Genomic DNA, 27,549 nt, shown 5'->3' on the forward strand with positions numbered 1-27,549 from the left:
TAGTAGTGACACCCCCGTGGTATGGCACCCGCACCCTACGGTGTAGTTTCAGCAATCCTCGGTTGTCATAGTCGAAGGAGAAAACCTGCCCCACGATCTGCTCGCTCTTCCGATGTTCCTCCTTCATGGCCTCCGGCTGGGCCTCCCGAATCTGCTCCAACAACAGAGTCACCACTATCATCCTCAGGCATATGTCCCTGATCGGCGTTGCCTTGCGGCTAAGCGCATCGGCCACCACATTGGCCTTCCCCGGGTGATAAAGGATCTCACAGTCGTAATCGTTTACCACGTCTATCCACCGACGCTGTCTCATGTTTAGATTTGGCTGATCCATGAGGTACCTCAAACTTTTATGGTCCATGTAGATGGTACAACGAACCCCATAGAGGTAATGACGCCAAATCTTGAGGGCGAATACAACAACCCCCATCTCCAAATCATGTGTCGGGTAGTTCGCCTCGTGAGGCTTTAGCTGCCTCGACGCGTAGGCGATGACATGCCCTCTCTGCATCAATATTGCGCCCAAACCTGAGATGGACGCATCGCAGTACACAACAAAATCCTCTATGTCCACTGGCAGGGCTAAGATTGGCGCCTCGCACAATCTCTGTCTCAGTGTCTTGAACGCGGCCTGCTGCTCAGGCCCCCAACGAAAGACCACGGCCTTCCTTGTTAGCCTGGTCAGGGGTATGACTATCTTGGAGAAATCCTGGATGAATCCTTGATAGTAGCCAACTAATCCTAGGAAACTTCGAATATCAGATGGAGACTTCGAAACCTCCTATCTCATCATGGCCTCCACTTTGGCCGGGTCCACTGACATCCCGTTCTGGTTGACGAGATGCCCAAGGAACTGCACCTCGCGCAACCAGAACTCACACTTGGAGAACTTAGCATACAAGTTCTCCCTCCTCAAAATCTCTAGAACCTCTCACAGATGTTCCCCGTGCTCCTCCTGCGTCTTGGAGTAAACCAAGATATCATAAATAAACACTATCACACACCGTTCTAACATCGGTCTACACACGCGGTTCATGAGGTCCATGAACGCGGCAGGAGCATTGGTGAGCCCGAAGGGCATCACCACAACCTCGTAGTGGCCATAGCGTGTCCGAAACGCAGTCTTCTGCACATCCTCCTCTCTGACCCTCGTCTGATGGTATCCTGAACACATATCAATATTGGAGAACCAAAATGCTCCCTGCAGCTGGTCAAAGAGGTCATCAATCCTTGGGTGTGGGTAACGGTTCTTCACTGTTACCTTGTTCAGCTCTCGGTAATCTATACACATCCGATGCGACCCGTCCTTCTTCCTCACAAACAGAATCGGGGCTCCCTAGGGAGAACTACTCGGTCTAATGAATCCTTTGTCTAACAGCTCTTGCAGCTGTGTAGACAACTTCTGCATCTCAGGAGGAGCCAGCCGATACGGTGCCTTGGCTATCGCAGCCGCACCAGGGACTAGGTCGATCCTGAACTCCACCTGCCTCTCCGGAGGTGTCCCTGGCAACTCCTCGGGGAATACATCTGTAAACTCTTGCACCACGGGCACATCGCCCACTGTCGCCTTACCCGCTACCCGGGTGTCCATGACATAAGCGACATATCATGGGCAACCCTGCTGAAGGTAACGCCTAGCCCTCGCTGCTGAACATACCATTGGTCCCTGTTGTGGCCTCTCACCCTGAACTACCAGCTCTCCCCCACTTAGGGTCCTGATCTGAACCAGCTGCAGTGTGCAATCTATCACTGCCCCATTGGGGCTCAACCAATCCATGCCTATAATCACCTTGTTACCTCTCAACGGAATAGGGACCAGGTCTACCAGATAACGCTCCTCAAATAATCTCAGCACGCAGTCTCGGAATACCGTTGATGCTCGCACCGATCAGTCATCTGCAATCTCTACCTCTAAAGGGCAATCCAACACGCCCGAAGACTCAGGAAACTTCTTGCTAAGTGCAAGAGAGACAAATGATCAGGTAGCCCCCGAATCAAATAATACCTTAACTGGGATACCGTTCACGTGGAACGATCCTAAACAGAGCACATACATAACATATCAAAATCACAGCAGCGCATCATAAAAGCATAAAGATAAGAAATCATACCCGTCACCACATCAGGTGCAGCGCGTGCCTCATCGGTAGTCAACTGGAATGTTTGACTCCTCACCATTGGAGCCTCTGCCTTGCCCTGCCGGCCATCGGTGATCCGCAGGGTCATTGGAGCTGGCGTCTTCACTGGTGCGGCTGCTGTCAACTGGGGGCGGCTGGCCTTCTTGTGGCCCCTTTGGTTGCAGTGGAAACATAGCAACTTAGACGTCTGAATAACCGGTGCAGGGGCAGTACAGTCCCTACTAAATTGCCCCGTCCTGCCGCACTTGTAGCATCCCCGATGATCCCAATCTACACGCCCCCTCATGTGCCTTGCCGCATTTCCTACAGTGGCCTCGGCTCTGTTGGCCTTTCAGCCCAACATTTGATCCCTTGGGCTTCTTCCTTGAAGCCCCTGTAACCTGCCCCTCCTCTACCTTCCTCTTCCGGATATGCTCCAGATCGATCTCCCTCTCTCTAGCCCTGACAATCATGGATTCCAGGGTAGGGCAATCCGGAAAACTAACATGCTCCCGAATGTCGGCTCGTAGCATGTCATGATAGCGGGTCCTCTTCATATCCTCATCCCCCGCATACTGGGGCACCAGCAATGCCCTCTCCCGGAACGTGGCGGTGATCTCCGCCACAGTCTCTGTGGTCTATCTCATGTTCAAAAACTCCCTGGCTAACTGCTGGAGCTCCACTGCAGGTGCGAACTCCGCTCTGAACTGGATCACAAAGTTTTACCATGACATATCCTCAACAGCCGAGGCTCCCAGAGAGTCACCAATCGACTCCCACCAATCCCTAGCCCGGTCCCTCAGACAACCTGCTGCAAATCGTACCTTCGACCCCTCAGGGCAGAATCTGGTCAGCTGTGCAGACTCAATGTCTGCAATCCATCGCCTGGCAGCAATGGGGTCCTTCGCCCCATGGAAATCTGGTGCACCACTGCCCCCGAAGTCCTTAAAGTACAGTGTGCGAGATCCTGACTGGCCAGATGTCATGTCACTCCTGAACGCCCTGAGGCGGTTCTCCATCAGCTCAACTATCCCTTCCTTGATCGACCAGAAAATGATAGGGGTCGACTCAAGGATGCCTCTGGTGATCTCTGACGCGATGAACTCGCATAGCCTCTCATCTACTGGCTCGGAACCTGATCCCGAACTCGATCCCTCTCCTGAACTACCAATTGTTGGCCTCAAACATAGTAGCACCATTCTGTTATACATACATGCAACCATTAGTGATATTGATACATCTAAAGGGATCACATCCACTACAAGTTCCTTGGTCTTTCCTCAACCTTCCTTAATTCGCTACGAATCCTTTGCTTTCAGTAGTATGGGCCCATACTACCTTGCACATCTGTCCGTACCTTCCTCAAGGACAACTTTGACTCCACCAGATCCCTATTACCACTGCTGATCACTGCTATTCTCATCCTAGGCTTACCCTAGGGAACCTCTGACCCTACCAAAAATAGTCCTTAGCTGCTGAAAGCATCTTTGTAATGCCAATTAGCCATTACCTGAATACAATCACGTGCAGCGAGGCTCGGATAATCCTCCGGGTAAGGGACTCATCCCTAAACGGTTAGGACTCAGACAAGAGCTACGCAATAGGATCAAATCCAACACTCTGAGATTATTCAACCCTGATCACATGTGACTTTAACATATCCACCTAATAGCTAACTACCATCACCCCAAGCCCCTCAAAGCACAAAGGAAGCAACATTTAGACAAGAAGGGAACAATCTCACGCAAATCTGTCCTCATAATGAGAAACTGTACTAGCATACAATGCTGAGCTCATACTATCAGGCATAACCTAAACAAGCTATCCTACTGTTGTCTACTCAATACTAGCATGCAATTCTCATAAGCTAAAGCACATAAAACATGCACATAAGGCATCATTCCTAGATCCTTAGTCCTATTCTAGCATGTTGTGTCTACTGAAACTGATAAACATAATCCAACCATTGTATGGGTACTTTGGGGAATACTTACTTGAGCTCGGCCGGTCGCGCAAATCACACACTTGTTCTTTCTCAAAAACTCTTCTGTCTTATTATTTAGAAAACCATTTTTCCTAGAAAAATCTTTTAATCCCTCGATTTGAGTCCAGACACCCCCGAAGGTGTGTCTGAATCCCTCAAACCAGAGCTCTGATACCAACTTGTAACGACCCAATTTTCACGTCCAAAAATTTCATTTTTAAATCAATACTTTGGAAAGCATTTGTGAATAAACATCGTTTGATCATATCATTTCATAAACATATTTCGTGTCTGAAAACCAAAACATAAAAACAACCATAGTGTCAGAGTACAAAATCCCAGAATAACTCATGGTGCGGAAAACAATGTGCGTGTATGATGTGCAGCTACCGCGCCAACTCCTTCCCCTTCGATGAAGAGGTACCTGAAAACAAAACTATAAACTGTAAGCACGAAGCTCAATGAGTTCCCCCATCGTACCACATACCATAAATCCACATAACATACAAATAATGTCAGGCATATCTGGGTGCCCGACCTACCCTTTCGGTCCTTTCGACCGGATACTGCCTAGCAATATCTGGGTGCTGGCCTCCCCTTCGGTCCTTTCCACCGGATACTGCCTAACATATATGGGTGATGGCCTCCCCTTCGGTCCTTTCGACCGGATACTGCCTAACATATTTGGGTGCTGGCCTCCCCTTCGGTCCTTTTGAACGGATACTGCCTAGCATATCTGGGTGCTAGCCTCCCCTTTGGTCCTTTCGACCAGATACTGGGGACTATTTCACCCCTCTACTACTACCACATAACATATATCACATAATCACATTCGATCTAACATAACTGGGCATGACTACCCCCTTCGGCCCTGTCGACCGATGATCTTGGGGACTATCTCCCCTACCGCTACTAGCATATAACATATTGTATTGGCTCGTATCATAACAGATAATAGCAAACCTAGATGATATCACAAAGACCATCATCTAAAATACGTCTACTACTGGTGGGTCGGCATTGTGGCCTTAGACCCACCGCTACTGGAAGGCAACTCACCTCGAAGTAGTTGTTGATCTGTGCGGGAATCCTCTGACTGTTGCCGCTGCTGCTCTGGAAATCCTCTGGCTATAATTCCCACAAAACACTTAGTCATACACTGCTAACTGTACTTAGGGTATAGACTTTATACCTTCTGTAGACTGCAAATGATGCTCAAAAGCGGATCCCTCTAGCCTCCTCTTGATCCTTCAAGCTTTTCCTTCCTTCCTTGGATCACAAAACACCAAAATCACTCCAAATGCCTTAGATTCCTTCAATAGCGGCTAGGGTTTGTTATGGGGGTCTTTTGGGAGCTAATGGGACGAAGGAGGCCGAGTTAAGGTGTTTAAATAGGGTGCAAACCCTCGGGTTAGGGTTTTTGTCCAGACAGGGCCTACTCGCCGAGTCCGGGACCCGACTCGTCGAGTCCACAGCTTAAACCCCGCGTCTCATCTCACTTCTACTCAGCGAGTTGGTCCTTCGACTCGCCGAGTCCAAGGCCAAAATGCAAAAATATTAAGAAAAGAATATGTACCAAGAACCAGGTGCTACATAAGCGTACACGTTGCATGGCTTGTACGTTGCACGTACGAGCTTGTACGCCCAACATACTCACTCATTAAGCCATTTCTCCAATAAGATCTTAATTACTTAAGTCCAAGGATACCAATCATATAGGGTGCAAACCCTCGGGTTAGGGTTTTTGTCCAGACAGGGCCTACTCGCCGAGTCCGGGACCCGACTCGTCGAGTCCACAGCTTAAACCCCGCGTCTCATCCCGCTTCTACTCAGCGAGTTGGTCCTTCGACTCGCCGAGTCCAAGGCCAAAATGCAAAAATATTAAGAAAAGAATACGTACCAAGAACCAGGTGCTACATAAGCGTACACGTTGCATGGCTTGTACGCTGCACGTACGAGCTTGTACGCCCAACGTACTCACTCATTAAGCCATTTCTCCAATAAGATCTTAATTACTTAAGTCCAAGGGTACCAATCATAGATCTGAGTCATATGCAACATCTTAAACCATAAAATCATTAACTTGGCGGCTTAACATGCCCCAAATGAACCTAAACCCGAAATATAACACTCTACTTCCATTAAATGTGTAACGACGTAAAAATTTTAAACAAATTTTTTAAATGCATACTATTCTAACACTTTGTATAAAAATCTCATTTGTTCAATTTTCAAAACATAACTCCATATTTGATTAAATTGGCAATCTAGATCCTCGAAACATAACTCTTTCTTTGGTGTGTACAATCAAGCCGATGCCATCTCGCTATCTTGAGAAACCCGAAACACATATCACATAACACGGTAAGCACGAAGCTTAGTGAGTTCCCCAAAATACCACATACAACACATACGCCACTCAAGGCTATATCTCAGCACGACCCTCCAGTCGATGTGTCTCAGCGGGACCCTCTAGTCCCGTAGCTCTTTGGACCCTTTGGTCCGGTCATAGCTCGTTGGAGCCTTCGGTACGGTCTTTATCGTTGGACCCTTTTTGTCCGGTCTATATCGTTGGACCCTCTGGTCTGGTCTATACAACACATAGCATACATATATCACAATGCACATAATCTCATACATACACATAGCACACAATACCCTCCGGTCTACACATAGACACCACTCTAGGTAATGTATAGTGAGAAGACTCACCTCGGATGATGAACAACTCCTATAGACACTGCTGCTTCGCACCGGCCTCTATCTCCGTGCCAAAACCACAATTTATCTTAATTAGGAACTAAGTCCAACCTCTCACTTATTAGGTCTAAAGATATACCACCTACCAGCCTATCAATGCCCTAAACCCATTGGGCCCACCAAGGCCCAATAATAAATGGGCTTCTCCGAGACCCAAACCTCAACCTACATGACAAGCCCAACTCAAGGGCCCAAGGCATAATTATATTATTTCTCTGCTCATAGACTCAAATACACAGGCCAGAGATTCATGTCCATCGCTTAAGGCCCAACAGTAAAGTCTAGCCCAAAAGCATAAAGAGAGATTACGCGGGGCGTACCTCCTTGGATCTGGGTCTTGACCCATTAAGACCTTAACTCATCTCTTGGATCTGGACTTCCTAACATATCTTACTCCATAAAGTTAATGACTTTAGGCCCTTGCATGGCTGATAAGGTCACAACACATGAAACTCTTACTTTCTTAACTCAAAATGCACATAACTCATGCATGGGTTGATTCTCATTATCAAGATCTCATTTTTATGGTTCCACACCACTAGAAACACTTAAAAGGACAAGTTATTAAGCTCTGAAGTTCACCAACTCACAAAGTTCCAATATTGGGACATAAAACCCTAAAAATGGACCATACTAAGCATAGATAAAAAAGAATGGGAAAACTTTGAGCTTTATACCTTCAAATGATGCTCTAGCCTCAAGAAAACTCAGATCCAAGGCCTGGATTTCAACTCCATTCTCTTCCATGCTCCTTCTTAACTCCAAAGAGCCCACAATAACATATATAAGCTCAACATGGCCACCCACAAGCTCAAGAACAGATATTAGGGTTTGAGAGGGTTTATTGACTGAGGAAGGTGGCCATAAATGAGACCACCTCATTCTTTAAATAGGGACACTACTCGAATTAGGGTTTTCCCTCAGCGCCTAATACGCCCAGCATACCCTCTGGTATGCCCAACGTACTAGGTGGCCCTCACATCTATTCCACGCTCATAGGTACGCTAAGTGTAACCATACTTACGCCCAGCGTACTCGATGACACCCAATTCTCAATAAGGACCAAACTTGTTATAACTTCCAAACTGTCATAGCTTCTTTGATATAGCTCAGATTCCAAAGATCCTCATATCTACGAAAAGGTGATGAGATGCCCTACGCTTTGGCAACTCGCTGCAACCCGAGACCTCCTCATGCCCGGCTTGTGGCTCACAAACCCTAATCACGGACAATCCGAAACATGATGTTACAAAATGAACTCAAACTCATGCATGGATGGTTCTAAGCTTCAAAGATGGCAAATTTATGACTCTATGACTAAAAGAACATCAAGAGTACCAACTTTAAGCTTCAGAAATGATAATAATCCACAAGATCTCATCTATGGGACCAAAAAGGGTCCAAAAACTCAACAAAGGAGATCTAAGCTATAACACAACAAATTCAAAGATTTATACCTTAAATGAGTGCCAAATGATGATGATAACTCAGATCTTCAAGCTCAAGCTCCAACAACTCTTCTTCACCAACTTCTTTTTCTTCCTTCCAAGGCACCAAACTACCTACAAGGTCAAGAACACACCAAGATGCTATAGGCTTCAATATTAGGGTTTATGGACAACAAAGGCCAATAAGGAGGCTAACACTTGGGACTTAATGACATTATATAAGGCTTGAACCATAGAAATTAGGGTTTTGAGTCTGATCACGTACGTTGCGCATACCACCTTGTACGCTGCGCGTACGTGCATGCCTCCGCGTTTCTTATGATCCATCTATGCCCCGCGTACACCAGACTTACGCCCAACGTACGACCTCGACTAAGTCCACACATAAAGGCCCAATACAACTTAACTAATTTAGAAAATTAAATAAATAATTAAATAAATATTACCTTAGAACCATCGAGTGTTACATTAGTTGTATTTTGATTTGTATTGGATGATTTGTTTGGTAGTTATAAAATTAAAAGTTATATTTGTTAATGTTTGTAGGTGATGCAAAATCCTGTCGATTTGCGCTTTAGAGAAAAACCAAGTATCTTAGAGAGTTTGAATGACAGAGTAAATAAAATTTATTGTTTTTATCTTTAAATTTCTAGAGTCGACTTTAATATTGTTGATTTTAGAAGAAGATGAATGTGCAAAGGAATGAAATTCTAGACTTCAGATTCTTATTATGTTTTTCTTTTTCTTCAATTCGTTAGTGGCTTACAAAAAAGATTGTGCAACTTTCGTTTTTCGCTCGATTGAATCGCCATATTTGCATGTAGAGTTTGGGAAGACGAAGACCGACTGCAATCGCTGCTTATCTTGTAGTGAATCGGTGTTTTTATTAAGTCGTTTTTAATATGTAAGTTCATTCTCCCCCTTTATAATAATTAGGTTGAATGCAAGTAATAACATCTTATATTCATTGCATTAATGATTTTTTTAGCATAAATTGACATCCCCATATTTAAGTTGGATGTTGGTGTGGTGTAGAGTTGCATACCTCGAGAAGTGGAAGTTGTATTTTGTGATTGTGGTCTGTAGGCAAAAGGATGAGCTACCATTCATCAGCACTTGGGAAAACACCTTATGGTATGATCTATTTGTAGATTTTGCCACTTTTGTAGATCGTTCTTAAATATGGCATTCTCCGTTAATATGCTTACTTGTTGTGTTTAATTAACATTATATATAAGATAGAATAAAATTTATGTTGATAAGTAACTTTTGGGGAAAGCTGGATTACTACACCACGAAAAGTACAATTATTATACATATAAGGGGTATGAAGGAGATGAGCCCGTAAATACCTTTGTGAAGCTTTGAAGAGATGAAATAAGACTAGGCTAGAGCAGCAACATTGGTGGAGAAGAAGATCACAGTATTGGTTTCACCTTCTGCCATTGATGACCACAAGAAACGCACCCAATAAAAGGTGACGATAATAAAATACTAAAATCAGCAAGAGTCACGTTTTTATCAAGAAAACCTTTATTTGTACCCTATTACTCATACCACAATCATTTTTATCAATAAATTATGGTAGCTATGTATAAGAGATCAAGTAACAAGTCTCTTTCCCACCTTCTAAATACTTGCAACTTTTGTCCCGTTGACTTGAGTCTAGGTCCTATTCATGCATATTTATTATTTAGCTTATTGAATATTAAAGTTGTTTTAATGACTAATCTACTATATTATATAACTCTTTATAATAATGCAGACAACAGAAGATTAAAAGATCTATTGCAACAATGTGATAATCAAACATGTGCTAATTGTGTTGCACCTGATCGGTTAAGTGGGCATCAATTCTTTTAGCTTGAACTAAAAGAGGTTTAATTTTCAAATATTCACTCAGTAAAAAGCAAAATGGTAAAACTTTAAACGTTCATTTCCTTTAACTCAAGAATATTAAAAACCGTCAAGAATATGGATAAAATAATTAGTTTCCTTTCTTTTCCTTTTTCCTTTATTTCTGTTCCTCCAAAAGAAATTTAGAAAACACAATGTTATTATTACTTTCTCAATGATTCCATGTCATCTATCTAACGATACGATGTTGTCATAAAAAACAAATCAAAATAGGATGCTCAAATGAAAACTTTTGATTTTGAATTTTATGTCGGCCAATATTGGAGTGTTCATAACTTCATATGTTTTGCTACTCATGAACACCGTTCAAATTTTACCAGGTGGACTATTATGCCCTTTGGTTCATATGTTCATAACTTTTTCATGGTTTTCTTCATACCCATGAAACAAGATTTCCCAACTATCTGGTGATTGACTATAAAGCAAAACAAAGTTGTGAAATCCGAATAAACAAACTGATTTTAGTGAAAAATGTAAGTTTATTAAAAAATATACACGTCCTAATATATTTGTGAATTTTTCCAATGAATTATAATTTTATCCATGTGATTATTATGACAGAAAAACATAATGAGATTCATAGTTTTGAAAATCTGTGATAAGAGGAAAAAATCTCTTTTTATGAATTCACACATTAGGGTAACATTGGAAATGAGAACAGACGAACAACCGCGAAGCACCATTACTGCTTCCCTTTCTCGCTCCGTCAACCTGAGTTTCACCATCACCGAACAACTACCAAGACAAGCTTCAACTTCTTGCTCCACCGTCTTCCGCCCTTAAATGCTCATAGCCACCATCGCATTCTCTATGTTTCTATCTACAAAACACCTGTATTATATTAATAATAGCGTCCCCTATGTACCAAGTAATTGATAGGTGTAATGAAATAAAAAGCTTCTACTTGCGGCCACCATGAATGTTCCTATGTCCCCATATTAGATTTAAATTACAATCACAAATATATAAAAAAAATTAAGTGACACTAGTTTAAATAAAAGGGCTAAAGATTTAAATTTAATAAAGATGATCACTTTAATGCTTTGCTCGCGAGTTCATCAAAGAAGAGAGAAAAAAAAAAGGAAAAATAAGAACTACGAGAAAAGAAAAAAATGAAGTGAAAAAATTATTTCCGTGTTCCCGATATCAAAAAAAAAAAAAAAAAAGTGAAGAAAGTATACATTTTAGCCTTTCCAATTTAAAAGGAAAAGAAAACTTGCATCGTGATTTTGTCATTTTCCCAACTTCTTCCCCCTTCCTTTCTCTTCCTCGATTAGTTTGACTGATGTCAAAGAATTTTACAATTTTCGTGGGATATTCACGACTTCTTTCGTCCAAATACCAATACCCGTTAATAAAATGATTCAGATACCAACTAAAAATATCAAAACTAAACCGTGTTTCCACTTTCCATGAAGTTTCTCCGATGTTCAACCTGCAGCTTCTCTCGAGCATTCACCTCCTCCGCCTACGCTTACCGCAACTTCCATGAAAATGTCAGGTTTTTCCTAACGAAGGGTCGTCTGGATGAAGCACTGACTCTCTTTTACACTTCAAACATCACTCATACCCAACAAACATACGCCGATCTCTTCCACGCATGTGCCCGCCATGGCAACCTTTCTCAAGGCCGAGCTCTACATCGCCACATGCTTGACACTCACAATCAAAATACCTTCCCTAATCTCTACGTTTCCAATCATCTGATCAATATGTATGCAAAATGCGGCTCTTTGGAATATGCACGTAAGCTGTTCGATGAAATGGGTGAGAGAAATATTGTGTCTTGGACTGCTCTTATTTCAGGTTATGCCCAATCTGAAAGACTCCAGGAGTGTTGTACAATGTTTTCTAGAATGTTAGGGGATCACCGCCCAAATGAATTTGCATATGCAAGCGTGCTAAGTTGTTGTGATCTCGAGGTTGGCAAACAGGTGCATGCACATGCCATGAAAACATGTTTGGATGCTTACACGTATGTGGCAAACGCATTGATAACAATGTACATGAATAATGATGATAAAAGTGAAGCTTTTGAGGCTTTGATGGTTTTCAAGTTTTTGAAGTCTAGGAATCTTGTGACATGGAACTCCATGATTGCAGCTTTTCAGACTAGAGGCAAGTTGGAAGAAGCTTTAAATTTGTTCTCATTGATGCGTCATGATTCCAACATTGGTTTCGATCGTGCAACCCTTCTTAGCATCTTTTCTTCATTACTGATAGGAAGAAGAGACTATGGTCATAACATGATTGCCTCATGTCTCAAGTATTGTTCTCAGGTACACTGCCTTGCCATTAAAACATGGTTTATCTCTGAAATAGGAGTAATAACAGCATTAGCAAAGGCTTATGCAGATCTTGGAGCAGAAAGCTTTGACCTTTCCAATCTTTACATGGAGTCAGAAGGCAAGAGAGATATCGTTTCTTGGACTGCATTCATAACAATCTTTGCAGAAAACGACCCTGAAGAATCCCTTCATATTTTCTCTGAATTGTGTCAATCTGGTTTGAGTCCAGATCATCACACATATTCCATAGTGTTAAAAGCTTGTGCAAACCTAGTCACTGATCGACACACCTTATCTATCCATTCTCAAATACTCAAACATGGTTTCCAAAACGACACTGTGCTTGCAAATGCATTGATTCATGCATATGGAAGATCCGGTTCGCTTATCGAATCCAAAAAAGTTTTCGATTCGACTCTTATTAAAGACATAATCTCTTGGAATACAATGATAAAGATTTACGGATTACATGGTCAACCAAAAGATGCATTGAAATGCTTTTCAGAAATGAATTTGAATTTATCCCCTGATGCCACCACCTTTGTAGCTCTCCTTTCAGCCTGCAACCATGCTGGTATGGTTGAAGAAGGGAGCAGGATTTTTGAAAGCATGCTCAAAACATATAAGATTGTTCCTCAACTCGATCACTATGCTTGTATGGTTGACATTCTTGGAAGATCTGGTCGCATTCTAGATGCTCAAAAGCTTATAAACAAAATGCCAATGGAACCCGATTCTATAATATGGAGTTCTATGCTTGGAGCATGTAGGAAACATGGTGAACACAAGCTTGCAGAGTTAGCAGCTGCAAAACTACAGGAATTGGACCCAAAGAATTCCCTTGGTTATGTATTAATGTCCAACATACATTGCTCAATTGGTACTTTCAGTGAAGCTCTAGATATAAGAAACCAAATGAAAAGATGGGGTGTGAAAAAGGACCCTGGTTTAAGTTGGACTGAAATTGAAAACAGGGTGCATGAGTTTGGTTCAGGTGGGATTCGACACCCAGAAAGAAACTCCATATGTGATGATTTGGATGAGTTAGTGAGTGAACTAAAAGGGTTAGGTTATGTGGCTGAAACTAATTTGGCTTTGCATGATATAGAAGAGGAAGATAAGAATCGAGAGTTGAATTACCATAGTGAGAAGCTTGCTTTTGTTTATGCGTTAAAGCATGGTGAATCTAAGTGTTATGGAGGTGCTATTAGGATTGTTAAGAACATACGTATATGTGTTGATTGCCATAACTTTATGAAATTTGCAAGTGAGTTTGTTGGAAGGGAAATTATAGTGAGAGATTCAAATAGATTTCATCATTTTAAAGACAGAGTGTGTTCATGCGATGACTATTGGTGATGGTATGTTCCTTAAGTCTATGTTTGTTACATTTGGAAATTGATAGCATTTACACAATCTTTCCCAAAGTTTTGGGGGGAAAGTGAAAGTCTTCAAGGAAATAACTGATATGGATGCATGCTTGGTAATTAGGTACTTGTTACAACCTGCACAAATATATAATGAAAAATCAACCCAATTATAGCAATGTCATTCAAACACAAAGTGATTTTCACTATTTTTTTGAATTATAATGTCCTGATAAGAAAAATTGAAAGTACAATGCACTTTCATTCACTTGTTTATTATAGCATCTTATTTTCATTTACTGATAAGAAAACACTGAAAAGTACATCATTCGTAGTACAATACCTTAGTAAGAATTTTTTTGAAAGGTAATAGAAAAATGAAAGCAAGATGGTATAATACACAAATAAATGGAAGTATGTGGTTGCATTTAGCCCAATAATTGATGCTTTCACTATGATTACAAAAACTGTATTATCAAAATAATATATATATTATTTTTTAATTAAAGCAATGTAGGAAGGTGTGAGATTTTTTGATACAATTTGGATGAGTTGAGAGCGAAATTGGATTTGTAGGCTATGCATATATGTTAAATATTTGATGTATTTTAATGTTTAATAAATGTTTTTACACATGTATTAATTGTATTGGTCATTTGGTTGGTGTAGGTGGAATTACGTCTTACCTTGTAGGCCAACAGGACCCACCTGTGTTGGACATTAAGAAGTCATCACATAAAAAGCTATCAAAGTGGCTACGGGACCCACACTTGTCTAGAAACAAGGAAACCAAAGTTGGGAACATCATCTTACCTCTATAAGCAAAGCAGATAACTGACATTACGTGCACTTAAAGATCAAATCCAAAAGAAATGTGAGGTTCGGGTGTTCAAGGCCAATGCTTTTGCAACCAAGCATGTTTTGATTGAAATCCCATTTTGAATGACAAAAAGGACAATCATCAACATGTTGGTGATCTGATCTTCATTGTTAGAGTGCATCAAGTTTATTGATTGTCTACATGGAAGAATGCATACTCTCCCTTAGTGACATCGATCATGAGTAATGCAAGAACAAAGGGCTCAAAACCAGGATTTGCAAGGCTCAAGATGGATCTTAGCAAAAGAAATGAATCGGGGTTTGAAATCATCTTTTTTTTTTTTGTCTTTAAGTTGGTGTTTGGTTTGCTGATAAATAATAGCAAGTAGTAGTATGTTTATTAGGCTTGTGTTGTTGGTATTGTGGTTTGCATAACTGTTGATGTTATTATTATTATTATTTTTTGCATATGGTACCTTTTTTTGTTAAGACACTACATATGGTACACTTTATGTCGTAGTTAATGAATGCATCGTCATGCATTTTGGTTATTACTATTGTGTAATTTGCTAGTTCTATTGATATGCTATCATTGATAGAAGTGCTTCCACATTTTGTTTGAACTTGCAAATAATACATAATGCAACATAGGATTTGGTCAACGATGCAAATATCATCTTTAGTTTATTATCAAAAGCAAACCCAAAAACATGAACCCCCAACAAAAACTTTTATGTTTGACCAAAGTTAAATGAACACCGATTACAATTGCGTCTAATTCTAACATAAGACCAAAATTACAAACAAAATCCTACTTATAGTAGGATCGATTTCAAGTTTCTAGCTTGTCATTGGTATTGCTCCACTGATGCTTCCACTTGGTTGTTGCTTTTCAATAAGCCAAATATGACCTCCACATGACAAACACATTAGGCAGATCAATCTCTCTTATAAAACGACATATTGAGCCCTTCATAAGGAAGAACCATGGTTAGGTTGGGAAACATCTATATGGACTAAGTAAGGTCCATGATGCATAATATTCCAATGAAGCACAAGCACGAAGCTATGGTCATATTTTGGGTGAGGCTGTTGAAGTTGGAACTCTTATCGAAATTTTTAATATTAAATATGAGATATCAAAATATCATTTTGTCCTTGTGTAAAAGACATGTGAAGTCACTATTCACTAAGAACCGAAAAAATGAGATATCAAAATAAGGGAATGGAAGAGTAAATAAATAAATAAATAATTTTAATATAAAAAATGAGATATCAAAATATCATTTTGCTCTGGTGCAAGAGACATGTAAAGTCACTATTTACTAACATTAAAAACCGAAAAATGGGTTTAAAAGGATTGGACCGAATTTACAAATAAAAAACATGGCCAAAATGTAATTTTTATAATTTAGGGACTGAACTTCCAAAATTTTGCTAAAACACACAATATTTACGATTACTCTTTATTTAAAAGCCAAATCGAACCATAGACCCGGATCCAGATACCCGCCATATGTTTTTGAAGACCAGAAGCCAGAAGCTGTCTAAACCCTGAGGCAAAAATCTAACTATTCATATCAACCAAAACCTAACATTCAAGAACTTTTCTACAATTCCTACGTTAATCTTGTCATGAGGACCACATCGGTGTCGGAGCTCAACGATGGAATCATCCGCAGTATGTCTATTGGGGCACTGTTTTCAGATTTCGTGAGTGCTTCCCCATTTTATGTGTGTATATCAACAAAAGATTATCGATAAAATTCATTGCATGTAAAGATAATTGATAACAAACAAGCACATGATGATAAATCGGATGGAACCTAGAATATAAATCCATATTACACTCGCATTCAGCATCGATTGGGACGAAGGTAATCTTGCTTCAGCTTTCGATGCGAATACTTTTCATGCCCAATGAAATTGCATATTGTGTTTGGGAGCATCAAATTGGAAGTGGACCTTAGCATACGCAGTTCAATCCTGCAACTGACTTTTGCTTGCCCTCCTTACAATTATGCCTTGATTTTTGCTATATAGTTTTTATACATGGTAAGGGGCAGATTAAAGCACCAAAACCTAAGGATTGTACATATTTTTCATAAACAACTTGCTATTTAATCTTTATACAAACTGGAAAGCTGATATTTGTCATAAAAAACTTGTCTTTAATCATAGCTAAACCATTCCTCCATGAGGAATTAAAGCACCAAAGGTCAGACTTGTACTCTCTTATCATAGGACAAACAAAAATCTTTGTATTGCCCACAGCAGTTAGCAATTAGCCAACTAGCAAACAACTTGTAATCACATAGAAAGTAGAAACCACAACCTTATGAACGACCTCTTTTTTTTTTTTTACTCTCATCATTAAAAGAGCACATGAATGAGATGTGAAAACTGATAATTTTTCTTAACTTTGGGATTCCACATGAACAAGAGAATGTGTGATAACTAGTCTCATGATGAGAATCTTTAGCAGTTTAGTTAATAAGTTTGTTATTTTGTGCATTTTTATGATTTCAAATGCTGTATTTTTTCTGTTGGATTCAGTCGACTCCTTTCATCATGACACATAGAAGTGTTTCAGGTTGGAAAGATAAATGCACTTGATTTTCATCGCACTGCGGATCTTTTGGTAACAACAGGTGAAGATGATTCTGTTCGGCTATATGACATAGCAAATGGCAAGTGCGTATTCTTATTTCTATATGTCGAAATCTTTAATTTTATTTGTTATGAAATATATTGTATTAAAGTTTTGTGCACTTTTATAAAAACCATATCTATATCTAGTGGTTGTAGTCTATGATCTTTTTTTGTTGTCTGCATTTCTCAATGATGAACTTAATGAATCGGTTCATTTTGCTTGATATTAGGCTATAGGAGATGCAGTTTGTAAAAATCTGACTACTTGATGATTGCTTGAATTTTTATCCATATATACTCAATTACTCATGATATGATTATGAATGAACTTCAGGTTACTAAAAACCACACATCATAAGAAACATGGTGCTGATCGTATATGTTTTACACACCACCCTAGTTCTGTCATATGCTCTTCAACACGAAATTTGGATTCAGGTGCAGGTAACTGTCTCTTTCTCATTAATCATTATCAAGTTTCTTTGACTTTTTCTTGTTTTGACTTTTTCAATGATGAAAACTACCATATTTTTATTTTCTTTCGTTTTCAGAGTCCCTGCGTTATCTATCCATGTATGACAATCGTTGCCTTCGTTACTTCAAGGGCCATAAAGAAAGGTTTGACTTTATTAATTTCATCTTATTCTTCAATGGTCAGATTAGTTGATGAGATTATGACAAAGGGTTTTACAAGTTTGCATTTTTTATGCTATTTGGCTTTTAATTTTGCCTAGGAGCATGTTGGATTTAGGTTAGTGTAAGGGAATGGAATGGAGCATTAGGATAAAATGTAAAAATCATAGGAATGGAATGAAGCTTTCTCACAGAATGTGAGACGATTTTCATTCCATGGAATGAAGTGATATATTACAGTTATAAAATTACTTATATCTATATAGTCTTCAGTAATGATAATGTTTTTCAAAAGTATGAGAATTTCATTTAAATTATTATTTTTTTAAAACAATTTTTTGATTATAACCAGCTTTTAAGATTTTATGGTATTTAATTTAATTTTTTATATTTGTAAAAAAATTTCTAAAGTAATTAATAAACTTTTTTTTTACTATTTGAAATACATAGTCTATATTTCAAAAGACATGAAACTTTTTTGTATGTAATTATGTACATATACATCTTTATTTGATTAAAGTTCTTTTTATAATATATCATTTTGACTTTTACTTATCAATTTATTTCCGTTAAATTTTTTAATTGTACATAACAAACAACATGTTTAAATGACTCATTTCATTCCTTTAAGCCAACCAAACATGATAAGGGAATGTAATCACACATTCCATCACCTTGGTCATTCCATTCCTTCGTTCATTCCATTTCATTGTGATTCCATTCCATCATACCAAAGAAACCCTAGATGAATGATTAGATCTAATTACATATTTACATTAATCTTTATTAAAATTATAAAGTTTTGTCTTTAATTTGGCTGTAGGGTTGTATCCCTGTGTACATCTCCAGTTGATGACAGTTTCATGTCAGGTTCTCTTGATCACACTGTCAGAATATGGGATCTTCGTGTGAATGCCTGCCAGGTTGGCATTTAAACTTTAAAAATAATATATATATATATATATATATATATATATATATATATATATATATATATATATATATATATTTCTGAAAATGATTTATACCTACCCTTTTCAGGGAATTTTACGCCTAAGAGGTAGGCCTACAGTTGCATATGATCAACAAGGCCTTGTTTTTGCAGTATCAATGGAAGGAGGTGCTATCAAATTATTTGACTCACGATCATATGATAAGGTTCCAGGGAAACAAAAGAAATATATAGAGTAAATTACATTTTTGGTCCTTGCGTATAGCTGATTTTTTCAGTTTTGGTCCCAAAAACTTTTCTCTTGCAGTTTTGGTCCTTATTTGAGGGTTTTGTAACGGTTTTTTTAGTTCATGTTATAAGTAAAAAAGGACTACCAAAATTGCAAAATCAGCTATGATCAGGGACTGAAAATATAACTTTATTAATAAAAATAAAGATCAAATTCTGACATCTGAATTTGATGGTTGTAGGGCCCATTTGACACGTTCTTGGTGGGAGGTGACATGGCTGAGATCTGGGATATAAAATTCAGTAATGATGGAAAATCAATGCTTTTGACTACCAAAAGTAACAACATATATGTTCTAGATGCGTATAATGGAGAGAAGGTTGGTTATTTACTGTTTTAAACACATTAATTAATCATCAATAATTATTTATCATATTTTGTTATGTAGAGATGTGGATTTAGTGTGGATGCTTCTCCAAACACAACGATTGAGTCCACATTTACACCTGATGGCCAATATGTGATTTCAGGTATATTATTATTCTCAATATGACTTAAATAAACAGAAGAAGAACTTATTAACTTGTATTTATAGTTTTCTTGTAATATTTTAAATTTTTTATGAATTTTTCTTATTCAGGCTCTGGAGATGGAACATTGAATGCTTGGAGCATTCCCACCAGGAGTAAGGTAGTAAAAATTATCATTTTCTTTAAAATAATTTTCCATCAAGTTTACATATGTAAAGGCTAAAACGGATCCCTATAGAGTACATAGCTTTAAACCTTCCAAATTATTTTATTAAAAAAACAATTGGATCATAATTTTCTCTTTTTTTTCATGTTAAGGGGCTGTTTCTTTTTTTCTTTTAACCCCATTAAGTCCTGTATAGATAAAACGGTTGAATATGTAATGATGTCTGTATGGATAAAGTGTTGTATACATAAGGTTTGTTTTATTTCTAGACTGAATAAACCGTCTGAATGACCAATTTACCCTTACATTTCAACAAATAGTTTTCACAATATTCATCGATTTTAACATGTTGTCTAGATAACTGATGCCTAAGAAATACCATGCAAAACTTGGGGAAATGGAAGGAGAAATAGAACAAGGGTAAATTTGTAAAAGGTTAAGGGCTTAATGGGGAAAACCTCATTTCTTTGACTTTTTCTGTTAGGTTGTTCTTTCTGCATGAAGCAAAAAAAAATTTAAAAATAACACCTCTATATATAGCTTACTAGATTGAAGCATGTTCCAATAAAATAAAATAAAAAAGAGTTCATAAACTTTTCTAATGACATAACTACCCTTGCGAGTAACTAAAAAATATGGTTGTGACAGGTGGCGAATTGGGACAGCCAGATAGGTGTTGCATCGTGCTTGAAATGGGCACCTCGTAGGGTCATGTTTGCTGCTGCTTCTGTGGGGGTTCTCACTTTCTGGATACCAAACGATACAATTTAGGATAAATTTTTGAGCAATTATTTATTTTCTTTTTTTTGGGGGGGCATTTTCGACCCTGTTTTTTCTCCCCTAATCCTTGTCAAATTGTACCTTATATATATCAAGAGCAAAATTTTGAAAGTGGGTGATGCATTTTAGTAAAAAAAACAGGGGAATCTGTCTTTCTGTGTAGGGCAAATTGCATAAAAGGCAACCAACTTTGGTTGTTATTTTGTTTAAGGTAATCAACTTTTTCTAGTAGCAAGTAGAAAAAAAAAGTTGAAAGTTGCTTGCTTAAGGGGAGATGAGATTGAAAGCTTGTTCCTGTAAGTATAAAATTGTGGACGTTTATTTTCTTTTTTTTTTAAGCAAAAAAATAATTGGCTACCTTAGACAAGAGATGTATAAAGTTATACTTACTAGCGTTGGAACTCCTGAAAAGCCATCTACTACTAAGAACAATATTCATCATAAGGTGTCTTCTTGATTCTTGATTACATCTTGGCAAATTTTCTTGATTGACGTTCAATTAGAGATTTAGTATGATATAATGTATTGTAGACTTACACATTTGTCAAATTTTAGCTATAATATTGCCATCAACAACTATGCAGTTATCGTAGGCAAAATTCTCTGCAGTGGTATCGACCACTATTTAAAATCACGGTTATCATGGTGGTATAGTGTTTTTTTTTTAATATTATGTATAATTTATATTATATATTTATATAGAAGCTATGAGATAGGTTCAAGTATTTTAACTAAGTATTGTATTATTGTATGCATGATTGTGGACCAATAAAAAATTAATAGAAAAAACAATAATTAAATAAATCAATAAGGGTAACTAGGTAATTTGAGAAATAACTTCCATAAATACTCCCTATAATTTTGGTTGATTTTAACCTAATTCCCCCCTTTTATATACGACCTATGACTCGACTGATCTGATCAATCTTCCACAAATACTCCTGCCGTTGAAGATGCCATCACCAAATCGGTAGCAGCAGTAGCAGCGACGACGCGAACAGCAATGGACGGAGCAACGAAGGTTCGGCGTTCGGCTTCGCAAGTCGATGTGGTCGATGGGAACAACAGAGAAGGTGTGGATGGCGCTCTGGTCGATGGGAACAGTAGGTACGACTATGGCAGTACCTTGGAGTATGACACTGTGGATGGCGAATATGGTGGTTGGGTTATATCGTGCTTGACTGTAGCTGATGAGATCGTTGGATCACTTCGTACTGGCAATATCGGTCCATTTCATGTTGGTTAGATCGCAATTTGTTATCGTTTTCGACTGTGCTGGTGAGTGAGTCTTCCATTATCATGTAATAATTCGAATCAATTCTTGATTGGCGGGGTTTCTGCTAATTTTGCTCTAAGTAATATGCCCTTTAGGTATGCATAATTTGTAATCAAATCCTATGATAATGACGATGGTATGGTTAGGTTTTTTCTTCAATTAATTCGCCTTCAATAGTGGGATTATGATTGCTTCATAGGATTTTGAATTACCCATTTCGTTGTATGAAGTTATCTGCTGATGAGTACGTACTATCATGGGATCAAAGTTGATATCAGAATCATATAACTGGATATAGTTTTGTATTTTTTATACTTGAATTCTTAGATTTCTAGGATGAACACCCATGGATAAAAATGTAAGTCCATTGTTATAATGGATAAAAATGTTGTTCATTGCTATTCTCTAGATACACACACATGTAGATGATTTGGTTAAAATGCTTGGGATTTGTAGTTATGGCCACTTTTTTGGTGCAATTTTTGTTGGGTTTTAGGTAAAACAAATAAACTAGAAAACAATTCCTAAGTTCACATGCAACCTACTTTAGATCTATGTTTTAACTATTGAACATATAACTTTGAATTGCAAACAAGAACCCTAGAGGAGAGAGGCTATTTTCGAAAATAACTAACTAGGGTTTAAGAGTTACATAACTTTAAGTTGTTATAGTAAACAATTGATAATCATCTTGAACTTGATCTTCTTGGAAGCCTAGCACCACAAATGTAATGCCTCTAATGGAATCACACCCAAGAACTAGCAAGAAGGAAACTTGAAGGAGAGAGGGTAGGGTATGCAAAAATTGGCCAAGGGTTTCTTCCAAGGTAGGAGTGGCCGAATTTAGGAGCTGGGAGGCTCCTTATATAGCTGAGGGATCTAGGGTTTTGGGAAAACCCTAATACTCCTTTGCTTGGGGCCTAAGCTAATCCAAAGGCCTTATCCAAAGCCCCTTGGACGAAATCCTTAAGGTTTCCCCTATAGATTTCGTCCACCTCCCTCCAAGGAGGTTCTGGAGCCTTCCACTCAACTATCTGATAATTGCAAACTAGTTCCTGCACTTTATAATTAATAGTACTTTTAACCCCAAAATTAATTATAATTAATTTCTGGCTAACTATTAATTAAACATTATGATTTATAATCAATATATATATATATATTAACAAATTAATAAATCATTTATATTAATTTATTAATCCTATAATAAATCAATATCTCTCCTTTCATAATTTCCTTGTCCAGTTGCTAGGTTTGAGGGCAACCCAAAAGGACTGTGTTGCTGTCAATTCAAGTACATACCAATTATAGTTATGGGATTAGACACCTAATCCAACAGTCTCCCACTTGGATAAGTCTATAACTATAATTGCTAGTATGACTTCTAGATTTGACTAGCAAATTGTAGCTTCCAAAAGCTGTTGCCGAACTCTGACCCAGTCAGTTACGTATCCTAAGATAAGTGATCACACGACCCTTCGTTCTACTAGATATCCCTAGACATAAGACATGGAATACAATCAATCTCTTTGTCCATAATCTATGTTTCCCGATTTTTGATTTGTGATGATATAGGACTTCTAATCGAACACATCAATTTGGTCCTGGCTGGGCCCAACACAAAAGTCAACAGCAAATCATCGAGGGGGCCACAGATATCGCTTTTCCCATTAGGGCAAAAGGAACGAATAAACATTGACTCATATGCTTGTATCTTTTACTCATCAAACCATACATGACAATACGTTTTATAACACCAAGTTACTGATGCGTTTTCGTATCACCAATGTACAGCCGACTTGCAAATTACAACTCATATATCTCTGTTTCAAGATCATAGATATTATCGTCTCAGTATTACTCGTGATGAATTCCATGAAGTAATACTCTGATCGTGGGTTTATCCAATACTCAAATCTCACTCTTTAAGTACTCATGAACATTGCAACAATTCTACTGCTATCTCTATCCTTAGACAATCTGCAATCCTATTCATGACAGTCTTAATTCACAACTTACTTCCAAAAGTATGAGCGACTGTAGAGTTTGAACAATCATATTATTCGGGGATTTAAACATGCAAAATATGAAACACAATAATAAACAGTTGACAAAAGGCCGTAAACAAACTCATAAATAATACTTTATTATTTAATCACCAAAAGTCAATTACATTTACTTTGTAACAAGTTTCTGAACTAGATTAATCTAACCACTAAAACTAATATCATCTTTCAGCCCTATGCTTCGAGCATGCTGAATATGCTTAGCCCTACTCAGACCCTTTGTGAGAGGGTCTGCTGGGTTATCTTTAGATGATACCCTCTTTACAACAAGATGGTCTTCTTCTACTCTATGCCTGATGAAATGGTACTTTCTGTCGATATGTCTGGTTTTACCATGGTCTCTGGGTTCCTTAGTTAAGGCAACCGCTCCCTCATTATCGCATAACAGTTCCATAGGCTCCTGGATGGTTGGAAAAACTCCGAGATCCCCGATGAAGTTCCTTAACCAAGCTGCTTCTTTAGACGCTTCACTCGCTGTTATGTACTCTGATTCACAAGTAGAATTAGCCACCGTATCTTGCTTTGAACTTTTCCAAGTAACTGCTCCTCCATTCAGTAGAAATACCCAACCATATTGAGAACGAAAGTTATCTCTATCCGTTTGAAAGTTGGCATCACTGTAACCATCTACTCTCAAAGTATCATTTCCACCAAGTACAAGGACCCAATCCTTCGTTCTTCGCAAATACTTGAGTATATTCTTTACTGCTATCCAATGAGCTCTACCTGGGTTTCCCTGATATCGACTGACCATGCTCAAAGCAAAGGCCACATCAGGGAGAGTAAATGTCATAGCGTACATGATCGATCCGACAGCGGAAACATAAGGTACACGACTCATGTCAGCTATTTCCTCATCTGTACTAGGGCATTGAGTCTTACTCAATTTTGTGTTGCTCTGGATAGGTAGTTCTCCCTTCTTGGAATTTTCCATACTAAACCTCTTTAGTACTGCTCTGACTAAGTCCAATTAGTCTTTTCTTTCTATCTCTCAATATCCTAATCCCAAGAATATAGGCAGCTTCTCCAAGGTCTTTCATGGAAAAACACTTTCCAAGCCAAGATTTAACTTCGTTCAAGGTTGGAATGTCGTTACCAATGAGTAATATGTCATCGACATATAACACCAGAAAAGTCACTATACTCCCACTAGCCTTTATATACACACAAAACTCATCTTCACTCCTAGAGAAGTCAAACTCTTTGACTTTCTCATGGAAGCAAAGATTCCAACTGCGAGATGATTGTTTCAATCCATAAATGGATTTCTCAAGCTTACACACTCTATTGGGAAACTCTGCATCAACAAAACCCTCTGGCTGATTCATGTAAACATCCTCAGCCAGCTTCCCATTAAGGAAAGCAGTCTTGACATCCATCTGCCATATTTCATAGTCATGAAAGGCAACTATGGCGAGCAATATCCTGATAGATTTAATCTTGGCTACTGGCGAGAAGGTTTCATCATAGTCAACCCCTGGGTCTGTGTGAAACCTTTCGCAACCAGTCTAGCCTTGAATGTGTGTACATTCCCATCCATTTATGTCTTCTTCTTGAAGATCCATTTGCACCCAAATGTCTTACGACCCGATGAATTATCAACCAAATTCCAAACTTGGTTGTCATACATGGACTTTATCTCGCTGTCCATTGTCAATTTCCACTTGGAAGCCTTTAAGCCTGCCATTGCTTCCTTATAAGAGACTGGTTCATCTAAATTCACCAGTGTCCTATCACTGATGAATGTGTCACCGTCTGAAGTAATATGAAAACCATACAACTCAGGTGGCACACTCACCCTAGTGGATCTTCGAAGAGGTAATGATTTATCAACTGGGTCAACACGAACTGTTTCCTCTGGTTGAGTGCTAGTGTTATCTAAGGTTCCTTCAGTAGTTGACTCTTGAATCTCTTCAAGGTCAATCGTACTCCCACTGTCCTCTTTGAATATGAGTTCTCTTTCTAGAAAGACTCCTCTTCGTGCTACAAAAACCATGTTCTCATTAGGTCTGTAGAACAAATATCCAAAAGACTGTTTTGGGTAACCAATGAAAAAACATTTCTCACTTCTTGCTGCTAGCTTGTCGTGAGTCTCTCATCTTACGAAAGCTTCACAACCCCAGACTTTAATATGTGCTAACGAGGGAACTTTCCTTGTCCATATTTCGTGAGGTGTTTTGGAAACCTTCTTTGTTGGGACAAGATTTAGGATGTGGGCGGCTGTTTCTAGGGCATAGCCCCATAAATGAATTGAAAGTGGAACATGACTCATCATAGAACGAACCATGTCTAACAAGGTTCAATTACGCCTCTCAGCCACACCATTTAACTGTGGTGTCCTAGGAGGAGTCAATTGTGAGACTATCCCACATTCCTTTAGATAGTCGTTGAACTCAATGCTAAGATACTCTCCGCCTCTATCGGATCTAAGTATCTTTATTTTCCTGCCTAATTGATTTTCGACCTCATGTTTAAACTCTTTGAACTTTTCAAAGGTTTCTGACTTATGTTTGATTAAGTATACATAACCATGTCTACTATAATCATCAGTGAAAGTCACATAAAATCGATTAGCATCTTTTTGTGGTTGATCTGAAGGGTCCACAAACATCTGTATGTATGAGGTCCAACAAACCTTCACCTCTTTCACAAGACCCTATGAATGGTGACTTTTTCATCTTTCCCAAAAGACAAGATTCACACACATCATCTGATTTCAGGTCAAATAATTCCAACACTTCATCCTTTTGGAGTTGGACTATGTGTTTCTTGTTAATGTGTACAAGATGACAATGCCACAAGCATGCCTTGTCTACACTATTAGATAAGTCAATATTAAACACACTATTTCCTAAGCTATCAACACAAGTCAATGTTTCATACATACCATCACAAGGTAAAGCTTCAAACATGAAAACACCCTTCTTATAAACAGAAATTGAACCATTCAAATTATTAAAAGAATATTTAAAACCTTGTCTGAACAATGCATGAAATGAAATAATGTTTCTTGTCATCTCAGACGAATAACAACAATTCAACAAATCTAATCTAACATCATTACTAAGCAAAAGTTGATAAACTCCGATCTTGGTCACTGGTGAAGACTTCTTGTTTCCCATGATCAAGTTTATCCTTCCTCGCTCTATCTCCTCACTTTCCTTTAGCCTCTGCAAATCAGAGCAGATGTGAAAACCACATCCTGTATCAAGGACCCATGAACGAGAAGATAATGAGTTATTAGAAGGAATAGTGTAAATACCTGCCGAAGATGGCTTCACTTTGCCATCTTTGAAATCCTGCAGATATTTTGGGCAGGTTCTCTTCCAATGACCTTTTTGACTGCAATAAAAACAAATAGCATCCTTTGGATCAGAAACATGGGGAATGGTAGCATTGGGCTTAGCCTTTGGGTCACCGCTAGATGACCCGACTTGGACCTTTCCCTTCCAGTTTTGCTTAGGAGGACCTTTCCTCTTTTTCCCTTTTCCTTGTCCAATAGTTAAGACATGAGCACTTGCAGGAGTGGAGGCTATACTTTTACCCTTCATCCCTACTTCAGCAA

General features: G+C 38.6%; 3 protein-coding genes and 1 long non-coding RNA gene across 5 annotated transcripts; 3 read left to right on the forward strand and 1 right to left on the reverse strand.

Annotated features, from left to right (window-relative positions):
• Nucleotides 1-4,344: 4,344 nt before the first annotated feature.
• On the reverse strand, nucleotides 4,345-9,775 carry LOC128133961 (uncharacterized). Its single transcript, XR_008232285.1, has 3 exons — nucleotides 9,662-9,775; nucleotides 8,319-8,423; nucleotides 4,345-4,525 (listed from the first exon to the last, which is right to left on the reverse strand). It is a non-coding gene; the product is annotated as an uncharacterized LOC128133961 (long non-coding RNA).
• A 1,631-nt stretch (nucleotides 9,776-11,406) lies between these two features.
• LOC111883103 (pentatricopeptide repeat-containing protein At1g71420) lies at nucleotides 11,407-15,312 on the forward strand. Its single transcript, XM_023879478.3, has 2 exons — nucleotides 11,407-13,875; nucleotides 14,551-15,312. The coding sequence occupies exon 1, from the start codon at nucleotides 11,639-11,641 to the stop codon at nucleotides 13,871-13,873; it is 2,235 nt and encodes a 744-aa protein (XP_023735246.1). The 5' UTR covers nucleotides 11,407-11,638; the 3' UTR covers nucleotides 13,874-13,875; nucleotides 14,551-15,312.
• Nucleotides 15,313-16,195: 883 nt separating this feature from the next.
• Nucleotides 16,196-20,753, forward strand: LOC111883098 (protein ANTHESIS POMOTING FACTOR 1). 2 transcript variants are annotated; one of them, XM_023879470.3, is made up of 10 exons: nucleotides 16,196-16,413; nucleotides 17,294-17,394; nucleotides 17,687-17,796; nucleotides 17,904-17,970; nucleotides 18,809-18,908; nucleotides 19,027-19,143; nucleotides 19,408-19,545; nucleotides 19,615-19,696; nucleotides 19,807-19,856; nucleotides 20,511-20,753. In XM_023879470.3, exons 1-10 carry the CDS (start codon nucleotides 16,336-16,338, stop codon nucleotides 20,631-20,633), a joined length of 966 nt encoding a protein of 321 aa, XP_023735238.1. In that variant the 5' UTR covers nucleotides 16,196-16,335; the 3' UTR covers nucleotides 20,634-20,753. The 2 variants fall into 2 exon arrangements, with proteins under 2 accessions (XP_023735238.1, XP_023735239.1); XM_023879471.3 differs by having other exon boundaries at nucleotides 17,687-17,790.
• Nucleotides 20,754-21,645: 892 nt separating this feature from the next.
• Nucleotides 21,646-22,081, forward strand: LOC122197574 (uncharacterized). The gene has a single exon (XM_042901797.2). The coding sequence runs from the start codon at nucleotides 21,646-21,648 to the stop codon at nucleotides 21,886-21,888; it is 243 nt and encodes an 80-aa protein (XP_042757731.1). The 3' UTR covers nucleotides 21,889-22,081.
• The last annotated feature ends 5,468 nt before the right edge of the window (nucleotides 22,082-27,549 follow it).

The sequence above is a fragment of the Lactuca sativa genome, chromosome 4 (genome assembly GCF_002870075.4).
Source record: "Lactuca sativa cultivar Salinas chromosome 4, Lsat_Salinas_v11, whole genome shotgun sequence".
NCBI lineage: Eukaryota > Viridiplantae > Streptophyta > Magnoliopsida > Asterales > Asteraceae > Lactuca > Lactuca sativa.